The sequence below is a fragment of the Pan paniscus genome, chromosome 13 (assembly GCF_029289425.2).
Source record: "Pan paniscus chromosome 13, NHGRI_mPanPan1-v2.0_pri, whole genome shotgun sequence".
NCBI lineage: Eukaryota > Metazoa > Chordata > Mammalia > Primates > Hominidae > Pan > Pan paniscus.
Window position 1 is genome coordinate 37,268,973 of NC_073262.2, and position 18,349 is coordinate 37,287,321.

An 18,349-nucleotide genomic window follows, 5' to 3' on the forward strand; every position below is an offset into this window, starting at 1 on the left:
CCAACCCACCCTTCTTACTGAGAAGCAAAGCAACAGGGATTATGTACATATCTTCTTTGAATTAAGTGCTCTTGCTATCACAGCTGCAAAATCCCTCCATCACCTTTTACCATTGACCACTAAATGTTAGAGTAGGTAGCTAAGAAGACATAAACAGGGCAGGAGAAGGGTCCCCCACCAGGAATGTCAGGCAACCATCAGGTGATGGTTAGGCAGCTGTTAAACTGTCTCTCTAAAATAATAATTGGTTGCAGCGAGCACAAGGGAAAGGCAGTCTCCCAAAAGATAGAAAACACCTGGCCAGGCGCTGTGGCTCACGCCTGTAATCCCAGCACTTTGGGAGGCCAAGGCGGGTGGATCACAAGGTGAGGAGATCGAGACCATCCTGGCTAACATGGTGAAACCTGTCTCTACCAAACATACAAAAAAAAAAAAAAAATTATCCGGGCATTGTGGCGGGCATCTGTAGCCCTAGCTACTTGGGAGGCTGAGGCAGGAGAATGGCGTGAACCCAGGAGGCGGTGGTTGCAGTGAGCCAAGATCATGCCACTGCACTCCAGCCTGGGTGGACTGAGCAAGACTCCATCTCAAAAAAAAAAAAAAAAAAAGAAAGAAAACACCTGAAGCTGGTGATTAGTAGCTTCCTAATAAAATCTCAGGAGTTGATGGAGGAGTTTAACTGGTATATGACCTTCCTCTAGGAACACACAACTTGTAAGGGAAAAATGCCTAAAGTGAGCATGTGTACAACTTCAGTAAACACGCTGTGCATGCGGCCCCTCCCAAGTCCTGGCAGGCCACTGTGGATGGCCACTATGCATGTGGATGGCGCACCCTAAGGGAAGAATCGGGGGAGAGGGAAAACGACCTCTACCCCTGAAGCATGCCAACATATAAAACCCAAGTCAAAGGTCAAAGAGGGCACTTGGCCTTCTTCCAAGTGTACTTTACTTCCTTTCTTTCCTGCTCTGAAACTTTTTAATAAACTTTCACTCTTGTTCAAATACTTGCCTCAGTACAAGCATAAGTACATTCTGCCTTATGCCCCTCAGATGAATTCTTTCCTCTGAGGAGGAAGAGTCAAATTGCTGCAGACCTGTATGGATTCGCTGCTGCTGACATAACCATGTCAAACTACGTCTCTGCTTGTAGGCTTACTTCTGCACTCAAGGAGGGCAGCCTTACATGGGAGATAAAAGACTTCACCAAAGACGCATGCTCAAGAGAAATATACCTATGCCTATCTGAGTTACTCCTTCCTTGTAATAACTTGAGTGTCACCCCACATCACATCTCTAGTTGGCATTGTGACAATGGGTCTTTTATATTAGTCTGTAAATTTCTGGTCATTTTTAAGTACAATGAATGTCACCAAGAAGCAGATTATTATGAGACATGATGGATGAAGATTCCTATCTGTCTCTGGAAGTGAACCTGAAAATAACTGCTCTTCCTCCAGCAAGTATACAGACAATAGAGAAGAGTGGAAGAGAATAAACGTAAGATTATGAATCTCTATGACTTCGCTCTTATGGCTCCTTACCTAAAGCTATTTATCTAGCATTTTCTGAACAGACCTTAGCTTCACATAGCTACTCATGCCAATCCTCATCAACCAGTTAACTTTATTTAGGTCATCAATTATTGACTGAACACATGATTTTGAGGAGAAACAGATACTAAAAGTAAACAAAGCACCTCAATCTTCTACAAAAGAAAAAAAGTAAGAGCACATGTTATAGTTAACAGCCTATAGTTTAGTTCAGGTTGCATTCATATAATAATAACATAAATATGATATTTTCAGTTGGTTTTAATTGAAAGTATCACAAAATGATATCTTCATATCACAGTGGAGATATCTAAGCAAATTTGTATGTGCTTAGCTATTAAAGCCATATTCTCAAGATGCATCTCTATTTTTAGCATGAGATAAAACTTGTAACCAGTCAGTCATATGTTCAAGAGTTCAAGGAAAAAAGTATTTTCTGTTTAATTAAAGAGGACATCCAGAGAGTTGGTGAAAAGCTACAATTTCTACTTTTCAAACATCATTAACCCAAATGGAGTTGTTCCTGAACTCCCCCTCTTTTCCTTCTATTCCCCTCTGCAAGCTGACCCACTGTCTTTCCTGTGGTAAAGAATTAACCCATCTTGATTTGTAAGGCCAATAATAGGACTGAGTACTTGAATTATTTTTAATCAAATCACTTTTAGAATAGGCATACTATAAGAAAAAGCTTGTTTCTTTAAAAAATGTAGTATAGTTTTTAAAAATTATAATGCACTGCACACCATGAGTGCCATTGATTAGAATACATTACATGTTTTACATTAATTCCTGAGTTGTGGTAGACGGGAGTTATAGGAGAAAAGGCACAAATAAATTTCTGCTTTGAAAAAAAAAAATACATGCATAACCGCCACCCCATACACATATTTTTTTCAACCATAGTCACATATTCAGTTTATTTAAAATAAACTAAAAATGTACTCACTCAACAGTAATCATAGTGTAATACAATTTGCATAATAACTTTAGCAAATATGAACATTTATAGTATCTTTCAAAATAGTTGAGGCATATAAAAGGTTAAGAAGAGAAGACATAAGTCAACTGAGAATACTTACTGGTAAACAGAGCTAACATAAATTAGGTATTTGAAAGATAGATTTGGCTAAAGACAGAGTTATAGAAAAAGACTGTTAATACATGGGCTTGACGAGAAATTCTTTATAACTGGGATTACTCCTGCAAATGCCTCTAGATGGTATCATGGGCACGTGGAACTGCTGCTTGGGCTGCAGCCGGCAGGAGAACATCTGATTGCATATGTAAAACACAGCAATTAATGCACTTATAGAAGACTCCAGCACATGACTCACCTGTGTACAGTAGGAGAAAGGTTTTCTGCAGGCTGGAATGCACTGCCGAATGGCAGCAGGACGGGCCTGAGGGGAGCAGCCTCCTGCAAAGGAAATTCCACCATCATTTGCAGATTTCTCTATTAGATATTTCTAATTTTTTGGTATTTTTTTTTAACCTGTGCCACCGGCCTCTTTGCAACAGTATTATTATTTTTGAAAAATCTATTTGCCAACATTGTGGTCCAAGCCTATTTTATTGATTACTCTAAAATGAATTGAGATGGGAGGCTCTTCTAACAGAGGCTATTTGCAGTAGAGTTTTTATACTGTTTATTGGCGATGTGATTCTATCATAGGGCTATGCTTGAGCGCAAAGTCTATGTGAGCCAGAATCTGTAGAAGAATTGATGATAAAATCTAAATTTAAACTCAGGAGCAGAAAACATATCTGCTGGAATACTCCTTCTACATATATACTGCTTCAGCTCCTGAGCACCCAGGTAGGCACTAGGCCAATTTCAACAACCCAGGAAATGCTAAAAGAATGCCATGAATGAATTCATGGGACCATGGTATCAATATGTTGGTAGTATTTTTAAATGTAAATCAACTGGAATACATGCACACAGAGTCACGTATAAACACATTCTTAAGAGCAAGCACCGAAGCTCTAGGAGAGACAATCAAACATCTGACACAGTACTTGTTCCTGCTCCGTACATATTTTTGAATAAATGGATGAGACAATGTATGTCTCTGTAACTGGAAAATCATTTACATACTAGTCTTACTTTGCTAAATTCAAGATAGTAAAAGAGACATGAGACAAAGCCTAGAGAAAATTTGACAAAGCACCATTTATATAGTACTGGTTGCATTGAAAGGTTCTAGCGTTTGGATAAGTACAATTGTCAACCCATTATAGTTTATAGTTTTGTAGCTAGCAAAAAGCTCTGGGCCTAAGGCAGAGTAGTGAACAGTCAGACCTACACTGTCCCTGGGAATGAAGCAGCTAAATTCTCACTGTGACTTGAAAAATAACACAAAGAATCCACACAGAAATTTTTAAAAAGCAAAATTCACAGTCCAGAATTAGCATCTAGGTGTGAAATTGATAATTTCGGTGTTAGTGGCAATAACCACACAGTCCTATTTCTACCAACTGTGTTGGTGCTGGCAGGGGGAGGGTTTCCGTTCTTTCAACCAGGGATCTCCACAGCAGGAGTACTTCAGTGGGAGGAGGGCTCTTGGGAATAGGAAAGAAAATCTTGGAATTTACATAGGTTATAGAATATATTTTTTAATTCTAAGAATTAAATTAAGCTTTAATAATATTTGTCAGATGATACTGATGACCTGAGCTTCTTCATCAGATGATTACATGTTATACACTGTGCCTGAGGAATTCCGTGCAGAGAATTGATAGCAAAGCTCCTACCAGTAGGTTAACTCTCAGTGTATTGCAGAGTATGATGCCTTCTGTGTTCCTGACTAGGGAGACTTAGAGTATATTTAGTTTTAACAACTTACAAAAAGGATAAATAGCTTAAAGTAAATTATTTTGTGGATAAACTTTAAATTAAAAAGAATACCAATAGTGCAAGAGCAAGTAAACAAGAAAAAGGAGGAGCTGACAATACTTCTATTCCTATAGGCATTTCAGCTCTTGCACAAGCTCTCTGTAAACGATAGTACTAAGTAAAAATAATGACAATTTAATTTGCTGACAAGAAAGCATTTAAAAATCTCAAAAATTGGCCGGGCGTGGTGGCTCACGCCTGTAATCCCAGCACTTTGGGAGGCCAAGGCGGGCAGATTATGAGGTCAAGAGATCGAGACCATCCTGGCCAACATGGTGAAACCCCGTCTGTACTAAACACAAAAATTAGCTGGGCATGGTGGCGTGTGCCTGCAGTCCCAACTACTCGGGAAGCTGAGACAAGAGAATCACTCAAACCAGGGAGGCAGAGGTTGCAGTGAGCCAAAATTGTGTCACTGCACTTCAGCCTGCTAAATGGTATCTGCCATCATGAATGAGGGACCTCTTGCTCAGTCTATATTTAGATATTAAGTAATAATCATGACTCACAAAATATTCAAAAACTAAGCTTCTAGTACATGAATACAAATACCTGTAATTTACGTCATAAAAGCTTTCTGCATCATTAACATACAGAATATTTTAATTTTTAAATTTTGTCTTTATTAACCTCTTTAATTTCAACTTCTGAGTATGTTTTATGTCAGGTGAGTACTGCACACACACATGCTAAGATATGTCCTTTGAAACGTTTTATTGAGAAGGGACATGATTTAAAATTTTACTAGCATCTGTCTTTTTCAGTTTTTATCTCAGATCATATTTAAGGACATTTTATTGCATTTCAGCTTATTTCTTTAAGTTGTTTGATATTTTTATAGGTCTTAAAATTGAATTGCTTTCTTTCTAAGATGCAAACGTCTAATGAAAATTTGTAATAAAATTCATCTAAGCTACCTGCCCAAGTCACCCCTTGTTTATAATTTGTAAGCTAATTCTTCTCACAAATAACAACACTCAGGGGTGTTTGTGAAGTGCCCACATGAGTCTTAGGCAGGAATACCTGTGACATTAACGCCATCTGAACGCTGGCACCATACAGTTCGTTCGTTATTGTTCCAAAGACTTGCTTTCCATGTGTAGTGATAACATTTGCCTCCTGTAAGTAAATATGATAATAGCGGTTCTATTACACCTCACTTAGAATAAGCATTGATCAATGAAGGCTAAAGAACTGAAAAGTGCTCTTGGTACCTGTACAAGGGCGTGTTTCTAGAACCTGTTGGGGGCAGCTGTCTTGGTTCTCAAAAGACTGAATTATAAATGTCCTTGATCTAGACTGGCGGCCCACAGTCTCAAAGCTTCTTCCATCAATGCAGGTTAATTCACATGTGCTCCACTCTGACCATTCCGTTAAATGGCAGTCTCCTGGACAGTCATGCAGTACAGGGTGGAGAAAACAGCATGAAAAGTGGCACTGGACAACATTTGCATGGGCAGGGCTCACACAGAGATTTGCAGTGATACATGCAGTTCCTGATACTACACATTCTATATTGATCAATTTTTCAATCAGAATGTACTAAGAATGATGAAGTAATTTATAGTTTAATCTTGTTTAACAAGAAAGTGCCAAAAACTAGATTGTTATTACTTTGCTTCAAATTGTAGTAGTCACATCTAGAAAATATTATGTATCTGCTAGTGTTAATAAAACTTTTAAAAGAGAGATATAAAGATTATGGTAACTCAGTGTTCAAAGATCAGAATAACATCATAAAATGGATGTTCATAGAAACCATATAAAAGAGAATAAGTAGGTCACTGAAATGAACTATCTTTTGGACCAAAGAATGTTTAATTTAATACCCTAAACATCTTTCTCACTCAAGAAATATAATTTATAATTTATATAAATGTATCTTTATATAAATTATATATAAATTTTTTTGTAATACATATGTGTGTATACATACATACACATATGTTATATACTGTATTATAAAAACATATTGTCACTTGAACTTATGCCATACAAACTATGTTGTGTTACTAGGATTAAGATAAACTGATACATTTTATGTAACTAATAAAATTTATATAGAACTTCACATTTATATGGAACTTCACATTTACAGAGTGCTTTCATGAACTCATAGCCTTACTGGTTCCAACCATGCCATCACCCAGAATTCAGCCAACATTTTTTGAATGCTGGCCAATGTGCTAGGTGCTGTTGGATACGGAATTAACATCACAGTTTCTAGATGAAGAAATCATTGCTCACAGGGGCTAGACTACATACCCCAAGTAAAACAATGAAGTGATAGAGACATGATTCTAACTTAGCTCTTAAGTTTCCAAATCCAGTGCCTTTTTTTTTCTTTTGCCTACTTTGGCTCCATCAAAGCAGTAGGTATATACCAAAGTGATAACCACAATTTAAAATGAATTAAAGTTATTTAAAAACTTTAATTTTGATGAGCTAGAGCATCTCTAGGAAAACAGTAGTAAAATAAACAAAAAGATCACCATGGGAGGTGCTCCCAATCACTAGCATTGCATACCTGGGCAAGGCACAGAACACAGCTGCTTCAGGATGCTGTCCTGAAAGGGCATTTCTCCACACAGTGCATCCTCGACACGTCCAGCTGCATGAGATATTGAACCATTGTGGACCATGCAGGAAAGGCTGCGGATCTGAACTCCTTCCCCACAGTCTCCACCCTATGAGAGGAAAGGATACTTTCACAATTACCCAAATAATTCACATCTCAAAGTTTTGGCTCTTGCCACCTCTTGCCTAAGAAGACCATAGTTGCATATTTTGGTAGCTTCCTCCTTTTGTGAGCTATCTCTCAATTGTTGACAATAAAGCATCCCTGAGCAACACTGCCAGAGCTGATAGAGAAGCTGCAGTGGGAATGCATATCATGCCATGGAACCTATGTACTTAGAATATGACAATTCATTTTGGAACTCAGCCAAGATTGACTAAAAAAGAAAACAATACATAATTTGTCTAGTTGTATGTGATAAAATGACCTAATCTGTAATCACCAATGAGAACATATAAAGTTACAGGGCATAAATTTCTTTAATTTTACCTGTTTTTCTTTTTTATAGAATTCAGTACTTTTTTCTATGGATTAGGTTGAGGTTTCTAATAAAACACGGTTTTTCTCTGTTGCCACAAGAATTTGTTTTCACAGCATGCCTTCTATGCTGAATAATGTTCTTTGAAGACATGTCATACCCATCTCACTTAGATATTCAAGGCAATTAGAAAAATTTTGTACAGTGTCTCACAGAAACAGAAGCTTAGAATTGGATAGCTCCTGGTGGTAAACTGGCCCAACGATCTGCCTGATAAAAGGTTTCCTACTATAAAATTTTTGGCAGAGAAGACTTCAGCTCCAAAATGTCAGCATAGAAGCAAGCTGGCTTCACCCTTCCTCCAGCCCCCCACAGAAAACCAAAAACAAATATTCAATGCTGAGACTATCATCAGCCATATCTCAGAGCTCGAATATGAGGATAAGACAGTTCCTGGTGCCACAGAGAAGTGAAAAAACTCAGTGAGTGGTAAGGGAATCAGACTTCCATATCTGCAATAGCCCTCCCCCGAATCTGCCCAGAACCAAGTGCACAGAAATTTTCCCCTTTACTCATGGTTTCTGTCCTGCAAAATGTGAGATTGAGGTAGATAACCAGCTTCCCCACCATCTTCAGTATCCTGGTAGGAGGCCTGTCCCTGCCTCAACCCACCGGAAGCATGGGAAGTGCCTGAAGAAAGAAACATCCCTAAGGACATCCAGAGACAAAGTGGGGAGGGATGACTACTATCCTCCAGCTCTGAAAACTCTGTTCTGTAATTCATCCAAAGGAGATACGAAGTCAAAGTGGCTGTTCAGCAGTACCACGCTGTAGGAGGTTGGTTTCAAAGATCCCCTAGGCATGAACACCTACCTAGCCTTCTCACACTATTGAGATATCCCCTTGGGGACCTCCCCTATTCATGATAGGCAGCACACTAATTGTTTACTGAAGCAAAGCAAACCTAGGCTCAAGATGCTATATAGTGCTAAAAAGAAGGCCAGAACTTAGCAGTAGAAAAAAAGAAAGAAAACCAACCGTTAAATTACAAAGAATTACTAAAAAATAATATCCAATAAAAACCAAAACAAGCCACACTGACAAACCTGGAATTAATAGCTAAGCCTTCCACATAAAGACAGAGAGGTACGTCCATTAAAAAAACAAGGGAAACAGGGAAGCAGGACCACCCCAGATGAATAAAGAAAGGAACCAGTGCGTGATCCTAACAACATGGATATGTGAGCTCTCTGAGCTAGAATTCAAAATAACAATTTCTAGAATACTCTATGATCCCCAAGATAACACAGAAAATCTATTCAGAAATTTATCAGAGAAATTAAACAGTTTGAAATAATAATTTTAAAAAATAGAAATATTGAAACAACTACATTTGCTGAACTGAAAAATTCATTAGAGGCTCTCAAAAGGGGAATGGATCAAGCAGAGAAAAGAATTAGGGAGATCAAAGACAGGTTATCTGAAAATACACAGTCAGAGGAGAAAAAGAATGAAAGGGAATGAAGACTGCCTACAAGATACAGAAAATTACCCCAAAAGACCATATCTAGGATTTATTGGTGCTCAAAAGGTAGTTGAGCAAGAGCAAAGCGTAGAAAACATATTCAAATAAAAAACAACAGAAAACTTTCCAAAACTTGGGAATGATATAAACATCTAGGTACTGCAAGGTCAGAGAACACCAAACAGATATGACCCAAATAAGACTATCATAAGGCGCATAATAATCAAACTTTCCAAGGTGAAGGAGAAAAACAGGACCTTAAAAACCTTAAGACAGAATAAGCAAACAACATATAAAGGAGCTCCCACTTATCTGGCAACAGATCTTTCAATGGAAATCATACAGGGTAGGAGGGAGTGGGACATTTTCAAAGTTCTGAAAGAAAAAAAATCCACTGCCCAAGCATACTGTATCCAGCAAAGTTATCCTCCAGATATAAATGCAGGATAAAGTCCTTTACAGACAAACAAAAGCTGAGAGAATTCACCACCACCAGACTTCTCTTATGAGAAATGCTAAAGGGGGTTCTTCAGTTTGAAAGAACAAAACACAAATGTGCAAAATGAAATCACAGGAAAAATTAAGCACATGGACAAACATGGGATATCCTAATACTTTAATTGTGGTGTGCAGTTCACTCATAACTGAATTTGAAGCCCCAAATAAACATCTATCAAAAATAATAACGGCTACAGCAACCTAAGAATGATAATATAAAAAATATATCAATTGAGAAAAATGAAAGTCAAAATGCCGGGGGCAAAGTGAAAGTGTAAATTTTTTTGTTTGTTTCTATTATTTTCTTTGCGATCTAAGTGAACTTGTCATCTCTTCAGAATAACTTGTCATACAGGATATTTTTGTAAGCTTCGTGGTAACCATAATGCAAAAACCTATAATAGGTTTACCAGAAGTAAAACGCAACAAATTAAAACATACTACCAGAGAAAATAACTTCACCACAAAGGAAGAGGGGAAAAAACTAAAAGAGGAGTTACAAAACAATTAGAAAACAAGCAACAAAATGGCAGTAGCAAGTTCCTATCAATAACACTGAATGTAAATAGACTCAATTTTCCATTTAAAAGACATAGAGTGTCTGAATGGATAAAGGAACAAGTCCCAAGTATATACTGTCTACAAGAAACTCACCTTACCTATAAAGACACATATAGTGAAAGACATTGAAAGTGAAAGAATAAAAAAAGATATTCCATGCAACTGGAAACCAAAAAGAGAAGGAGCAGCTGTATTTGTATCAGCTAAAATAGTCTACAAATCAGAGACTGTAAAAATAGACAAAGAAGGTCACTATATAATGATAAAGGTGTCAATTCAGCAAGAGGATATAGCAACTGTAATTGTTGATAGATCCAACACTGGACTTCCCAAGTATATAAAGAAAACATTAATAGATTTAAAGGGAGAGAGAGAGAAAGAGAGATCTCAATACAATAATAGTAGAAAATTTCAACACTCCACTCTCAGTAATTGACAGGACAGGCACATAATCAACAAAGAAACACTAGAGTTAAACTACATTATACCAAATAGGTCTAACAGATATTTATAGAATATTTCACCCAATTGTTGTAGAATATACATTCTTTTCATCAGCACATAGGACATTCTTCAGAATAAACCATATCTTCGGCCACAAAGCAAGTTTCAACAAATCCAAAAAAGTAGAAATCATATCAAGTATGTTTTCTGATCACAAGGGAATGCTGCTAGAAATAAATAACAAGAGGAACCTTAAAAACTACACAAATACATGGAAATTAAACAACATGCTCCTGAATAACCAACGAATAAATTAAAAAATTAAGAAAATGTAAAAATTTCTTAAAACAATGAAAATGGAGATATAACAAACCAAAATCTATGAGATACAGCAAAAGCAGTATTAAGAGGGAAGTTTACAGCAATAAATGTCTACATTGAAAAAGTAGAAAGAATTCAAATAAACAATTTAATGATGTACTTCAAGGTACTAGAAATGCAAGAACAAACCAAACCTCAAATTAGTAGAAAGACAAAATCATATACATCAGAGTAGCCATAAGTCAAAGTGGTCTCACCATACAGAAGATCAAATGATCAAATCTTTGTTTTTTTTAAAAAAATAAACAAAACTGACAAACTTTTAGCTAGACTAGGAAAAAAGAAAGAAGATCCAAATAAATATCAGAACCCCAAAAGGAGACATAAACACTGAGATCACAGAAATACAAATAATAATTACAGTATATTATGAGCAACCAAATGCCAACAATTTGAAAAACTTAGACTAAATTGATAAATTCCTGGACATACACAACCTATCAAGATTGAACCATGAAGAAATAGAAAATGGCAAGAAACGAGTAACAAGTAAGAAAACTGAAGCTGTACTTAAAAGTCTCCCATGAAAAAAAACCCCAGCCTCTGATGGCTTCATTAATGAATTCTACCAAACATTTAACGTAGAACTAATACCAATTCTACTCAAATTATTTAAATAAAATTGAAGAGGAGGGAATACTTCATAATTTATTCCATGAAGCCAGCTTTCCCTGATCCAAGACCAGAAACGGGCATAGCAAAAGTAGAAAACTATAGGCCAGTATCACTGGTGAAAATAAATGTAAAAATCCTGAACAAAATATTAGCAAACCAAATTCAACAATGCATTAAAAAGATCATTCACCATGATCAGGTGGGATTCATTTCAGGAATGTAAGGATGGTACACCCTGTGCAGGAATAACATGCAACATTATCAGAAGCAAGAACAAAAACCATACAATCATTTCAATAGATGCTGAAGAGCATTTGATAAAATTCAATATCCCTTTATGATAGAAACTCTTGACAAATTAGATACAGAAGGAAAAAGAACTCAAAATAGTAAAGATTTCATATGACAGACTCACAGCTAACATTGTATTGAATGGAGAAAAATGGAAAGCGTTTGCTCTAAGATCTGGAAAAAGACAAGGATGCCTACTTTTACCACTTTTGTTCAACATAATACTGGAAGTCTTCGCCATAGCAGTTAGTCAAGAGAAGGAAATAAAGGACATCTAAGTTGGAAAAGAAGACGTCAAATTAGCCTTGTTTGCAGATGATATGATCTTATACTTACAAAAACCTAAAGACTCTACCAAAAAACTCTTGTAACTGATAAAAGAATTAAGTAAAGCTGCAAGATACAAAATCAACATACAGAAATCAGTAGCATTTATATACACCAACAGTGAACAATCTGAAAAATAAATCAAGAATGCAATCTCATTTGCAATAGCTATAAAGGATATAAAACACCTGCAAATCAATTTAACCAAAAAAAGTGAAAGAGCTATACAAGGAAAAGCATAAAATGCTAAAGAAAGTAATTGAAGATGATATATGAAAATGGAAAGATATTCTATGCACATGGATTGGAAGAACTAGTATTAAAATGATGATACTTCCCAAAGCAATTTACAGATTTAGTGCAATCCCCATCAAAATACCAAAGACATTCTTCACATACATAGAAAAAACATCGTAAAATGTATATGGAACTCAAAATATCAATGCAGTGGCATAATCAGGGCTCACTAAAGCCTCGACCTCTCAGACTCAAGCCATCTTCCCACATTAGCCCCCCGAGTATCTGGGATGAGAGGCATCCACCACCACACCTGCCTAATTTTTTTTTTTTAATTTTAGTAGAGATTAGGTCTCACTATGTTACCCAAGCTGGTCTCAAACTCCTGAGGGCAAGGGATTCTCCCACCTCAGCCTCCCCAAGTGCTGGGGTTACAGGCGTGAGCCACTGTGTCCAGCTGAAACTCAAAATATCTTGAATAGCCAAAGCAATCCTGAGCAAAAAGAACAATGCTGAAAGCATCACACTAGTTGACTTCAAAATACACTACAAACCTGTAGTAGGCAAATCAGCATGGCACTGGCATAAAAACAGATACTTAGACAAATGAAACAAAATAAAAAACTCAGACTTATATGCATGATAAAAACCCCAGATTTATATCCAGGTTTATATTCATGCATTTATAGACAACTCATTTTTGACAAAGGTGCCAAGAACATGCAGTGGGGAAAGGATAGTCTCTTCAATAAATATTACCAGGAAAACTGGATAAGCATATGCAGAAAAATAAAACTAGTCCTCTATCTTTCAACATACACGAAAATCAAATCAAAATGTATTAAAGTCTTAAACCTAAGAACCGAAACTTTGAAACTACTAGAAGAAAAGAACTTTGGGAATATGCTCCAGGATATTGGTCTGGGAAAAGATTTTTTTTCTTTCGTGTCAGATATCAAAGCACAGGCAATCAAAGCAAAAATAGACAAATGGGAGTACAACAGGCTAAAAAGCTTCTGCATAGCAAACAATCAACAAAGTGAAGAGAAAACCAACAGAATGGGAGAAAATGTTTGCAAACTACCCATGTGACAAGGACTTAATAACCAGAATAAATAAATAGTTCAAAGAACTCAACAGCAAAAAAAAACCCCAAATAATCCAATTTAAAAATGGGCAAAAGACCTGAGTAGACATTTCTCAAAAGAAGACATGCAAATAGCCAACTGCCATATGAAAAAAAAAATGTTCAACATTAGTACTTATCAGAAAAATGTAAATCAAAAGCATAATGAGATATCATCTTACCCCAGCTAAAATGGCTATTATAAAAAAGACAGGTAATAATAGATGCTGGTGAGGATGTGGACAAAGGGGAACCCTTGAACACTGTTGGTGGGAATTTAAATAAGTACAGCCATTATGGAAAACTGTATGGAGGTTCCTCAAAAAACTAAAAATGGAGGTACCATATACAGAAATTCTACTACTGAATACACACGCACACATACACACACACATTTATATACTCAAGAGAAGGGAAAGAGGTCAATAAATTGAAGAGACAACTGCACTGCCTGTTTATTGCAGCACAATTCACAATAGTCAAACTATGGAATCAACCTAAGTGCACATCAATGGATGAATGGATAAAGAACACATGGTATAATGTATACAAATGGACTATTACTCAACCATAAGGAAGAATAAAATCCTGTCATTTGCAGAAACATAAATGGAACTGGAGCTCATTAAGTGAAATAAGCCAAACAGAAAGACAAATATCATATGTTCTCACTCATATGTGGAAGCTAAAAAGGTGGATCTCACAAAGATAGAGAGTTAAGATTGGTAGTTACCAGAGGCAAGGAACGCTAGGGGTGAGCGGGGGGATGAAGACAGGTTGATGAATGGGTACAAATATATAGTTTGATAAAAGAAATAAGACCCAGTATTTGATAGATCAGTAGGGTGACTATAGCTTACAATAATCTACTATATATTTCAAAATGGCCAGAAGAGAATAATTTGAGTTGTTCTAGCATAAAGGAAAATATATAAGGCAATGGATATCCCAATTACACTGACTTGATATTTACGAATTATATGAATATACTAAGTTATCACATATACCCAAAAAATATATACATCTATTATGAATCAAAAATATAGTTCTAAAATAAAAAATAAAATTTTGTCAGGCACTCATGAGATGAGTATCTTCGATTTTAGTCAGGTGTTCACACTTCAAAGAAGTCTATTAGATATTTGGATAACTTCAGTTGATAGCTCTGTTTTCATGTAGATATTCTAGAAAACAGAGTCCAAGGCAAAACTTTTACACTAAGAAGCAATCCCAGTATGGCTAGAGTAGAGGTAAAATATAACTGAAGCAGGAAAGGAGGGGACGCTAACATGAGATAGTGTGTTACCAAGCTGGCCTCAGCTTCACAAACAGGCACAGCTGGTTTCTTGGCTACTCACATCATCTTCCAGACAGGTCATGGGGTATCACCATGTCTCAGTACCATTCATGAAGAGCAGGGAGGAGAGGAAAGAAAGGAGAGGCACTTAAATGTCAACAACTCCTAGGATCCAGTTCTTATTGATCAATGGTCATTTTAGGAAGTCTTAATTCCTCTGTACTTCCAAGTTGTGTTACTCAGCTTCCACTAAGTCCAGAAGTTGGTGGAAGAGCTAGAGGCTTTGTGACTATTGCTGCTGCTATGGATGCTAAGACAAAGAAGAAAAGTGAAGGTGGGAGCAAGAGACAAAACAAGAGGGAGAATAAGAGAAGTGAGAGAGTGGGGGCGGGGGGGTTGGGGAGAGAGAGAGAGAAAGAGACAGAGAGAGATCGGAGTAGGGACTCAGGCCTTCAAACTTCCCAGTCTTTTTGCACCTCTGTTGCTGCAGTCAGGTATGCTACATGCTACAATCCATTATTAGATGACAGTCTGACAACTATGCACTTGAAAACTGAGTGTCTCCTCCTTCTTATCCCTCTTTCCCTGCAGGACTCCCAAACTGCATTGTCTAGATTTTAGAGCTGCTATAGCCCTTGCAGAGGCAGGAGTAAAGTAGGACAAGGTGGCCCGCTAAAGCAGTCATGACAGCATTCCAGGACATGGAGCAAGTGATCCCTGGGCTTATGGGTCAGCTGGGCATCAGACATGCCAGGGTACAGTGACAGCAGCTGTTGGGCATCAAGGGAAGGTCACGGATAAGCTGCTGGAGGGTGCAGGATGGTATAGAATGGCTGCTCATAAAGCTTCTTAACATAGAGAAGTTGTGACCCAAAGACATACTGGCACAAAAGAAAAAGGGCAACTTGGAGGACATGAAGTTGTAGCAACTTTAAATCTAAAGAATCTGAGCAGTCACAAACATTAGGGACACTCTACCCTCTTTTAAAGAAGTGTTAAGAGGAATTATGATTTATTTATCTAAGATAGTCTCTTAGTCTGTTCATGTTGCTATAATAAAATACCTTAGATTGGGTAATTTATAAACAATGGAAATTTATTGCTCATGGTTCTGGAAGCTGCAAAATCCTAGATCAAGGTGCCAGTGAAGTGTTTATTATTATTATTATTATTATTATTATTATTATTATTGAGATGGAGTGTCACTTTGTTACCTAAGCTGGAGTGCAGTGGGGCGATCTCAGCTCACTGCAACCTCTGCCTCCCAGGTTCAAGTGATTCTCCTGCCTCAGCCTCCTGAGTAGCTCAGATTACAGGCACGTGCCACCACACTCAGCTATTTTTTTTTTTTTTTTGTATTTGTGGTAGAGATGGGGTTTCATCATGTTGTTCAGGCTGGTCTCAAACTTCTGACCTCAAGTGATTCACCCTCCTCGGCCTCCCAAAGTTCTGGGATAACAGGTGTGAGCCACCACGCCCCACCTGAAGTGTTTAAATGAGAGCCAGGTCCTCACAGATGGTGACTTCTGGGTGTCCTCAAATGGTACAAGGGAAGAAGAAGCTCCTTCAGGCCTCTTTTATAAGGACATTAATACCATTCATGAGGGTGGAGCCCTCGTGCCCTTATCACCTTCCAATAACTCCACTTCTGAATTCCATCACATTGGGGGTTATGCTTCAACATGTGAGTTTGGAGGAGGAGGCACAAACATTTCAGCCCACAGCACACAGTCATTCCCACATTTGTTTTATCAGTATTTCATAATTGCTTGAATAATTTCTATGCCTGTTATGAAACTGTCCCAAAAAAGCACCATAATTTTAAATCTAAATGCATTTTTTGGAGATAAGTGGAAGTTCAAAATCAATTCATAGTAGATTTATTCAAAGCAAATATTCCAGTAAATGTTTATTTCCTAGAGTGAAAAACAATAGGTATAAATTACTCCAGGGAAGGGAGGGCTCACTTATAACTTATTATTCCATATGATAGATTCATTGCAGAATTGTCTAGGTGTATGTTTTACTGTGGAGTATTAGACTTTGTGTACCTGGAAAGAAGAGTTTAAAGATACTGTAACATACATGAAATTTGAAAGTTTTGAAAGCACTGATACATGGACCCTTAGGTAAAATATGCAGTTTATTAAAGTGGTTTTTTTTTTTTTACACACCATGAGACAGAGTGTGAAGAAATAACAGGAAACAAACTTATGCTGCAGATCACTTTAAAAACTAAGACAAATAACAGTGTGCTCCTAGTATGTATCTTGGGATCAGTCCATACTCAACCTTAATCGCTTATACCTTTGACAACAACAGCCACAATGTAAAGAGAAATCAGCATCAGATTAATAATTTCCGTCATAAAGCAAACATTCACTCATCCACAGTCAAGAGATTTTACATACTAGGGCCTGAAAATAGACCCAGGTTTCTAAGAGAAAGACTGGAAATGGCACAGGTTCTCTCGTTAACTCTCCATTGCCTAGAGCATTAATAGAGGTTTAGTGTACAATGAATTGGTATTACTGCCTAATGTGAATAGGCAAATGGTGTTTATAATCATAATCATAGTTTTAATAAAAATTATAATACTAACTATAACTATTGAGCTCTTAACTTATGTCTATTACTATGCAAAGTACTTTAACTTATCTACTTCCTGCCCACATAACAAGCGAAATAGGTACTACTGCTACCCCCACTATATAAAAAAGAAAACAGATGTTTGGAGAGTTTATAGACTTGGCCAGAAATGCAGAGCTAAAAATTGGCAGAACCATGACCAAAATTAGGGCTGCTAGACTCCAGAATCTGAGCTCCTCAAGCAGATTTATGAGCATATGTGTGTATATGTGTTAGCAGCTGAGAAACTTGGGAAGAGTTAGGAAATGCTAAAAAAGAAAGTGATGCCTGAGGATAAATACTTCCTTTTTCACATAAGACACTGGCAGAATTGGCACACCCACTGTGCCCCACGCGAGCTTTTATTATGGGTTGATACTTGTGAAGGCAAGCAGCCACCTAAATATCATCACCACCCTCATTGAATGAGATCCCAACTTGTGTTTGGCAGGCAAGGACATGCTAGGACAAGAGGAAGCACAAATGCAGCAGTAGAAAGATGTTTTTCCTTTGTGCAAAAAGGCCCACATTCATTTTGATCAGTAATTTAAAAAATCCAGCTTATATATACGTTTAAGTATAGTAAATTTTTAAAGAAGATATAGTGTTACCTATCTCACAAAGAGTTAACAATCAGGCTGCAGGAAAAGTAGGAATGTAGCTGGAAGTCAGGAAAAACTCAACTTAGATACTGTCATGATTCCCTTTCTCTTGCACCTCTGCTTTACTTTACGTCATTTTCGGTGGGCTTTTTGCTTCTGAGTGACTGACTTCATCTATAAGGTAGAAAAATGTGGCAGTGAAGAGCTTCTGATTACAGTATCTTGGAATGAGATCAATTTCATTTTAAATTATTGGGGAAGAATGCTGATCGGCACTGTTTGGGTAAGTGCCCACCCTAGAATAATTAACTAT

The 18,349-nt window shown here is 37.1% G+C and overlaps 1 protein-coding gene across 1 annotated transcript in view; it reads right to left on the reverse strand.

Annotated features, from left to right (window-relative positions):
- Positions 1–18,349, reverse strand: part of THSD7B (thrombospondin type 1 domain containing 7B) — a 914,353-nt gene that overhangs the window by 15,001 nt on the left and 881,003 nt on the right. Inside the window, exons 22-25 of the mRNA XM_024927960.4 lie at positions 6,976–7,135; positions 5,663–5,836; positions 5,472–5,567; positions 2,887–2,969 (exon numbers count right to left, since the gene is read on the reverse strand). Coding sequence (XP_024783728.3) covers positions 2,887–2,969; positions 5,472–5,567; positions 5,663–5,836; positions 6,976–7,135 — 513 coding nt within the window. The remainder of the gene's footprint in view (positions 1–2,886; positions 2,970–5,471; positions 5,568–5,662; positions 5,837–6,975; positions 7,136–18,349) is intronic.